Source organism: Glycine max, chromosome 2 (assembly GCF_000004515.6).
Source record: "Glycine max cultivar Williams 82 chromosome 2, Glycine_max_v4.0, whole genome shotgun sequence".
Lineage (NCBI taxonomy): Eukaryota > Viridiplantae > Streptophyta > Magnoliopsida > Fabales > Fabaceae > Glycine > Glycine max.
The window spans coordinates 41,848,511-41,857,595 of record NC_016089.4 but is presented as its reverse complement, the minus strand read 5'-3'; the positions used below and the strand labels follow the sequence as shown (position 1 = coordinate 41,857,595).

At 30.5% G+C, this 9,085-nt stretch overlaps 1 protein-coding gene across 1 annotated transcript; it reads right to left on the bottom strand.

The window, feature by feature from the left end:
- Positions 1–1,078: 1,078 nt before the first annotated feature.
- Positions 1,079–6,914, bottom strand: LOC102664785 (probable ubiquitin-like-specific protease 2B). Its single transcript, XM_041013283.1, is given in 11 exon segments — positions 1,079–2,086; positions 2,697–3,101; positions 3,324–3,443; positions 3,589–3,682; positions 4,221–4,448; positions 4,536–4,736; positions 5,169–5,319; positions 5,781–5,860; positions 6,259–6,367; positions 6,550–6,625; positions 6,729–6,914. Coding segments are annotated over 11 exon segments (2,658 nt in total).
- Positions 6,915–9,085: the final 2,171 nt, after the last annotated feature.

Below are 9,085 nucleotides of genomic sequence, written 5' to 3'. Positions count from 1 at the left end.
TTTTTATACAACATTTTTACTCATCTAAAATGTTAAATGGAATTTAAAAGGTAACAAAAAAAATGAAATTTAAAAGAAAAAAAAATATAACAATAGTTTAATGACCATGCATCAATAGTGTAAAATACGTTTACAATATCATTCTGTCGCAAATTATCGTTTATATAACCTTTAAAGTAATTAAAATAAAAATTAATAATTTTATCATAGATGATGAATTACGATTGAATGATAATGTAAAACTTTTTATACTACTAATATATAATCCTTTTTCTCCTATAACAATTTATGTAGGAAAGTTATATTGAATTTGATCATTTAAGAACTATCTTCAAAGAAAACCTTTTAAGATAGTTTTTTTTTTTTTAAGGATAACATTCTTAGAAAATTTGCTTCACATCTTTTCTCTTTCAATTTATCTATTTCATCTTTTATTTTTAAATTAAATTTTATTTTAATATTTTTAAATATCAATAATTAAAAATAACCTTATAACACAATATAAATTATTTATTATAAATCTAAAATATAATTAGATATTAAAAATTTGTTTATTGTAGTTTTTAATTATAATATATATATATATATATATATATATATATATATATATATATATATATATATATATATATATATTTAAAATAAATATTTATTATAAATTTTAGTTGCTTAAAATAAACATGTATTATATGGGTTTAAATACCAGTAAATTATTCACACTCCCAAAAGGTACTTGTAAATTATTAAGCAAAAATATCAACCATAAAGTAGGCTTGCTAGGTGAACTAACTTCTAGCCTTATACACCCCACGCAAATGAAAATCTGAAAAGGCAAAAGCATAATTACCATAGAAGAAACTGTTTTACATGACATAATCTAATTTTTTCTATAGAAAGAAAGCCAAAAAGAATGGGCGAACGAATTCGGCCAACCAAATGGCCGTAAGCTATAGAAATGTCATGTTGAACAACAAAACTATTCAAATGTTGGCAAAGCAGAACCTATAAATCATTCAAAATTATATGAAGACAACACAACCATGTACAAATTGGATTCTTTCAGGAGTAGTCCATCACTTCACCTTAGCATCCGCCTCTTTTTAATAGGTTGATTCTTCCAATGATCAGGTTCCATGCTGTCAATTATCACAAGATCATCATCATCACATGTGAATTTGTCATCTAATGCATTAGAAACTTGATCCATTTGCATTGCTGGTGTCTCTTGACAATACAAGCCTTGATCTCCATTGTTGTCGCTGACACACATCGGATTTGACCTTTGAGAAAATTCCACGAGAGAATCAGGAATTTCTGGAAGATGCTCGAAGAAGTTTTCCATGGCTGCATTATTGTATTCAGCTCTTTGGTCATCATAAGATAATCCTGTTTCATTTCTAATTGGGAAACTTTCAGTGATAGCTATGTTGTCTGGATTAGCGGATGCATAAGTCGATGTATTTGGCCATTGAGAAAATTCCATGTGAGAATCAGGAATTTCTGGAAAATGCTCAAAGTAGTCTTCTATGGCTGTATTATTTTTTTCACCTTGTTCATCTTCATAGGGTGATCTTGTTTCATTTATAATTGGGAAGTTTCCAATCATCGCTATGTCGTCTGAAGCATATGCACAAGTTGATGTAGCTTGAGACGGCTTAGTCTTGCTGTGCTCTGACTGTATATAAGACAAATGTTGATCTCCATTGTTGTGGCCAACACAATTTGTATTTGGCCATTGAGAATTTTCCATGAGAGAACCAGGAATATCTGAAACTTGCTCAATGTAGTTTTCTATGGCTGTATTATTGTTTTCACCTCGTTCATCTTCATAAGATGATCTTGTTTCATTTCTAGTTGGGAAATTTTCAATGATCTCTATGTCCGAGTCACCTGATGCACAACTTGGTGTAGCTATAAATGACTCAATCTTGTCATGCTCTGATTGTATACCGATTCTTGGTCCGTGAGAAATCTCCGTCTCACAACCCCCAGTTAAGTATGTCAATGAAAATGATTGTGGTGAAACTTGCTGAAAGTTGGGATTTGCCATTATATGCATGAGCTCCTCATTGAGATCAGTGCCATCCTGTGAAAATACAGAAAACAGAACAAGGAAATTAGTTAAGTCACCATGACTTTCTACTCTGTCATTTTCCCTCATGTGGTTAGTTTTATTAGCACAAAGCCCCTATTGGTGATAGTTCTATTGACAAAAAAAACAAAAAAAAAAAACGTGCGTGGGATCATTCTATTGAATCCAAACAACTAGACATTGGCACTTTGATGTGAAATGTTCAAATGATCACTGGCATCACCATTAAAATGTATGGATGAAAAAATGTAGCTTGTAAAGAATTTGATCTACAAATAATAGCATAAAACATTTTTCATAGTCACTTGTAGACTAATAACACCATTTGTACTAGATCCATCATAAAGTTTTGTTATTATACTTGGATAAATTAAAATATGATCCTAATGATAATCATGGCTATGACAAATTTAAGTTAGATGTTTAGTGCAAGTATCAACTACTAGAATCACAGAAGTTTACAGAAGCATGAGGATTCAAAACCAATGAGACATGCTATATCCCACAAAATATGTAGGAAGATGAAGCTGCATGCTCCAAGGAAAGTTAGAAAGAAAAAAAACTCACAAGACATGCAAGTGCAGACAAAAACCCAAGTAGATACCTTCGTTGAAAAAATTGAACCATTGAGATAATGATCAGATGATTGCTGGTCCAAAGATTGGCAATGTCCCCGCGAAGTTCCAGCCATAGTCCCCGGTTTAAAATGCTCCTTAAGAACCATGTCTGACGGGTTAAAAGATTGAGGATCCAAAGGGGATGGTGCTGACAATAGAGTGAATTGCTTTCCCTGGACAGAATGGGAAAGTGATGAGTCCCCATTGACTTCAGGACGAAGACTGTTAGTTCTGTTCTTATTATTTTCTGAATAGCGATGGTCTTCATTGTAGTCAGAGGGAAAACCTTCATGCAAACTGTGGTTTTCGTTTTCCGCAAGTTCAAAGATTAACCTCTGGATAAAAGGTCGCTTGAGAGAAACTTCCACAGGATGAAACCAGTCCAAATTGAGCTAGAAAATTTTCAAGTTATGATAGGTTAAATTTTAATCCATATAAGAAACAATATGAATCACTGTGGAATTTACTAGTTATTCTTAAAATTTTATGACATAATATATTGACTAGGTGAGGAACTAAAATAGTTGACAGAGAAACAATATTTAATTTATAAAAAAATCAAGACAAAGTATAATTTTTTTATAAAATAAGTTGAAGCTGAGAATACCACTTACAAAGTTGGAGAACTTGGTTAGTTTGAAGGGGTTGAAATTAAATGGAGCTTCATCCAGGAAGAGCTCAATACAGTGAAGTAGAAAGAGACCACAATCAAACATGTTATCTTGTTGCGGCGACTGTCAAGGACATTCAGTCACAAAAACATCAGTAAAAGCATTCATCAAGAAGAGAAATACTCACAATTAATAGTAAGAAATCTTTTAAAGATGATCATTTCAGCGTTTCTAATGAGAAAGTCATGAAAATGTTAGCATGTAATACCGGGACTGAGAGAAAATGCATATTCAAGAATCTTGATGAAAGGTCTTCTCCACATGTATCCTTCTGCCTCTCTTTCCATTCTTCCCACAAATAACTGCCAATTGATGAGTCAATGTATCACTCACTGAAATAATCTTTTAAAGCAAGAATACAAAAAGGCTGGCTATCAAAAAAGAAATATTCAATAGAACAAACATAGATAATAGGCAATAATATGTGGAGCAATTGAAGTAAGTTATGTTAACAGAAAACAGACTGCTACAAAAGAAACAGAACATGTGAATGCGTATACTATGTAGGCACAGGAGTTTTGGTATTGCTTCTTTTCATATATTTTTTAAAATCTAAAATCAAAGATTAGAATAAGAGAAACAAAAGAAGTTCAAAGTTCAAGCTGAATTTAAATGAGAAAGCTAAAGAACCTTAATCATATAACGCTACAACTTATAAGTTTCAGTGTGAAGCTTTACAAAAATTTTGAATATCCTAATTACCATGTAATCATTTCCTCCATAATCTTTAGAAGTCTTAAATTATGAAATTCACCACTATACATTTTTGCCTTTTTTGAGAACAAGAACAAGAGAAGGAAGGGAGGAATGGAAGTGTATAGCTGAGAAGTTCAAAAATACCTTTGAAAAATGTTTTTCAGATCACTATGATATCCTCTCATAGAATCCATATGCAATACACAGGGTACCTTAAGTGCCTTGTCCGGCTCTTTATCTGAAATATGCATCATAACATAATCTTTGAGAATACAGACATTCTACAAGGAAGGAATTTAGTAAGGAAATAACTCACCATTAAATTTAACCACTTCACCAGGATGACAAATCACGATTAAACTCCAGTGAAGCCTGTCATTATAGGAAAAAAAAAAACTTATTATTGATGAACCTCCAAAACAAACAATACAGAGAGGCAAAGGTTTGATAGTCTCTTACTTGAAATTCACAGGTATAAAAATATAATCCTTTTCGAATAAATTAACTTTTCTTGTCCATCTACGAACACGTTGAAATGCTGCTTTTCCATCCGAAGCACTGGATGGATTTCTGTCCATATCAACAAGCTTCCGAAAGAAAAAACTATTAAAAAAATGGTATCTGTGACTTTCCTCCTTTTGTATCTTGCTCTTCAGATATCTGCCAAAAATTGAGATTTTTGAAATTGTTATACCCCTCTTTTATGGGAACAATATGAATCAGAATCCAAATTTTTCTGTTTAATATTTTCTACACCTTTAACATAATAACATTTGGAAATGGAAGGCCATTATGTTATGGTTACACATGTGTGGCTACACATATGGTTATTTATTTTCATTTGTAAAATGCATTTATGAATATCGTATGAATGCTTATAGGTTTAACAAAGAAAAAAATATTTTAACCACCAAAATTAAAAGGCAAAAGATACAGATAAAAATTTAATAACTAAATGCAAACAAAGAGAACAAAAAAAAGTGAAACAATTATTCCAAAGCATTCTTAAGGAAGAGATGGATAACATTTTCAACGAAAACAGAGAACAGAAAATGTAATGTTCCAAAGGAAAACATACGTATAGGAACTTACTGGATGTAAAAATCAATAATCGTGTCATTGATGAATGTGTCTGGTTTTAAAAGATCAAAATCGCTCTTAGTTATGCAAACAGAATTAAGGTCCCCTTTTGGATAGTCAACTTTCTCAAAAGACTCCTGAAAACTGTTTCAGATATCAAATGAAAAATGAAAGAATTAGTCATCATACAATATTTGGACCGAAAAGGTAATAACAAGTGAGGGTTATTGCAAATTTGCAATAGTATCAAATAGGTAAAACAAGATATTAAGAGACTTTACATCCACAACAATCATAATTAAATATTAAAAGGACCAAAAGTATTACAGGATTTATGCATAAAATTTAGCCCAAAATTAACAATACACAATACTCAATTCTACTTTTCAAGTGTAATGGATTTTGGAAAAATTAAATACCATAAAAAGGAACCGCGGACTCCAACGTACATTTTCGATAAACAGGTATCAAGGTAGTATTAACAAAATCCTATGCCAAATATGAAATATCTCAGCACCATGCATTAAACAGAATGAGCTATAAGATTAATAAACAACACCATGTACCATGGAAAGGCAAAAGAAATATGAAAATGGAAAATACTAAAGAGGATATTATCAGAGCCAATGTTATTGAAATTTACTTACTTTGAGAAGTAGCATCTTGGTCCAAGTGGAATTTTTTTGCCGTCTTCCACATCCATACTACAAGAAAACACGTAACTAAATGTTTAATATGTTAAATTAAATGACATTATGCAAACTAAAATTTAGAATATCAAAGAAACAAAAAAAAAAAGAAAAAAGAAGGGAAGTCATAAGGATAATAATCCACCAGTCCCCACAAACCAGGCTTTCTCTTTCACAACTAAATGTAATTTTCAATCTAATAAGTGTGGCAAAATGAAACCACGCATCACAAGTTTATATACAAAAGTATTGCAATCAACTGAATCCTGCCAAGACTCATAGTGGAAATCTATGTATAGCAGATGGAAACCATTAGCCTAAAACGGAAAACTTGCATTACAGAAATAAACCATTTATATAAGTAATTGACCAAGGAAAAATACAGAAATACAAAATACAATTGTATGACTTACTCGGACACAGTATTCCAAATAGCCAAGTATTTCCCATTAAGAGATGTGATCTGTTCTTGTCTCAAGGACCAATTGTCATCAACAAATACAATCTTCAATTCTTCAATATCTAACATAAGTGTGGGTATGAGGATAATCAGCAAGAGGAGGAGCAACTATCTGTAAAGACTGCTAACTTAACACTAAAGAATTACCCAAATAAACTTCTACTTACAACTAATAAGCCAAGTAAGCCAAGCTATAATGAAGAAATACATTCTACATTAACAAACTGCATTAATAAAAATTTACCTGAAGTGCAGCTAATATGAATTGATGGACCTGCATTACTTGATACTGCACAGAGCTTCATTACTACCATTCCACTCTGAATAAAGTACACAATATAGTAAATTTACAATTCACAGAAGAAAAAAAACAAATATTGGAAATAAAAGTGTTCCAAGTTCCAACAGAACTTTAAAACTCACTTTTGGAAACAAAAGACAGTCGATATGAATAAGATCATCAACTGCCCATTCAAAGGTCCCTTCCCCTTGCTTTGCACATGCAGTTGAATCACTGATTTGGATGTAACATTGTGAAAAGCATAACTTTGTTCCCGTATAATAATTATCCTGATATACAACATAATCAGGATGAAGAACAACTTCCATGTTTGTGTGATCCTGAAGAAAGAAAATAATAGTAAGTACAAAAGCTGAATCAGTGCAAAATACACACACATATTATAATAGATATCTCAAATAAGAGTGTTTTTAAGAGTTTTTATTTAAGGGAATATTTTTAGGGATTTTTCTTAACCTCGCTTTTCAATCTATTTAATCTTTATTTTTAAATTGAATGTCAATGTTTTTTATTTCAAATTATCAATAGTTAAAAATAACTTTGTATCACAACATACATTGCTTATGATAAATTTAAAATATTAGTTAGGTATTAAAAAATATTCATTTATTTATTTTAATTATAAATTTTAATTATATAAAATAAACATTTATTATATATATTACAAAGGTTTAAAATACTAGTGTGTATAAAGGGTGTGCATTTTTTGACAGAAAAATTCTTTTTCTTAGAATGTAGGTTTGAAATTGAACCTACACAAATAGAGGGTGAGGGAGTGCGTCTTTTCTTTTTTCTCCAAAATCTAAATTTCTTGTTTCATGATCTTTGTATGTGTTATTTTTTTCTTTGATATATGAAGAATATGTTCATGTTCCTATTGACACTGAGAGTGTTATGGGAACAAGATGATTGTGCTTTTCGTGTATCAAAGAAAGAAAATAATAACACATACTAAGATCATAAAGTGGGAAATTTTAGATTTAGGAGAAAAAGAAAAAAGACACTTCCTCCTCCTTTATTTTTGGATTCAATTTCAAATTTACATTCTAAGATGATATTAAAGTATATCATAAATCTATTAAAATAAATCATTCGTCCCTTTGTCATCCATGCACCAAGCTGAATATATATAGTGTTAATTTTTTTTTTTCTTAAAATATGAATTTGAATATAACTCAATCCTAAATATTAGCTATAAAATGACACCAATATGTTTAGCTTCTGAAATTTATTTTTTAAAAAGCCTATCTAATTGTCATAAAAAATTTAAACATGTTTTTAATAAAAAAAATATTTTCTTTAAAAAAATCATAAACAAATGGTCTCTTGAGCTAAGAGAAAGCAGCGCATGCAGATAAAAAGGATTTATTTCAGCTTTTATATATTCAGGGATAAAAGATTTAACAGGTATCTTAATCAAAATATATAAACTGAAATAAATTACAAAAACAGTAAAAGAACAATCACATCTAAAAAATGGCATTCGGTGAAAAAATTACATGTAATGTTTAACTATTTAGCACAAAGATTCTGCTAATTAATGTTAAAATAATTACCACGTCAGAATTGCCGATGCAATGGTTAAATCCACAACCATTCAATGAAGCTGAAATTTACAGAAAATTTAGTTAGTATTTAGTAAACAAAAATGTAACACTTCCACAAAAATGTGATGAAGTTTATAAGATAGGAATCCAGGATTACCATAAAATGAACCATTCTCTGCAATAGACAGAGGGCTTGAAGGAGTACTCTTGTTCATGCACTCATCTCCTTCTAAATTAATGATAGCTGATTCAGTCTGCAAAAAAAATAAAAATTGAACACAGATATATATTAATCTGGCATTTAAATTCTTCTTCTAAGAATGTAATATTACAGATAGAAGTTACAATACACTGGATGGAGTCCCTGAAGATACACCACCACTGGTAATAGAACTGTTACATTCTAGATTATCCAACTTAAAATGGGGATGATTTTCATGAGTGGTGCAATTTGATAGTTTAAAAGCTTCTTCCAAATTAGAATTGCTTTTGCCATCACATACATCCCCCAATGTCTCCACCCTTGTCTCCATAATATAGTTACCGCCAACTGCATCAACATTAACACAAGAAAAACTGTGAACATCCTTTACACTGACCTTAACAATTATGCCATGGAGACCATAACAACATCGGAACCTCGTAAAAGAAGAAAACAAGGAGGTAGAGAACAACATAAAATAACAAGAAAAAAAAATTCAAATTGAATTAGAATTCTAAAACATACACTAAATGGCAAAGCTAAAGTATATATAACTTCTACAATAAAAATCAGAACTCTCAAACTTCATAATTGGAACTCATTTTTTCTTTCAATTTTGGTATAAAGTGCGTGCATTTATTTTGGGTTTTCCCTCGACATATGACCTGATTCAAAAGCCTGCACTATATATGACCCAACAAGATATTTTCAAGAAGATACAAAATATATA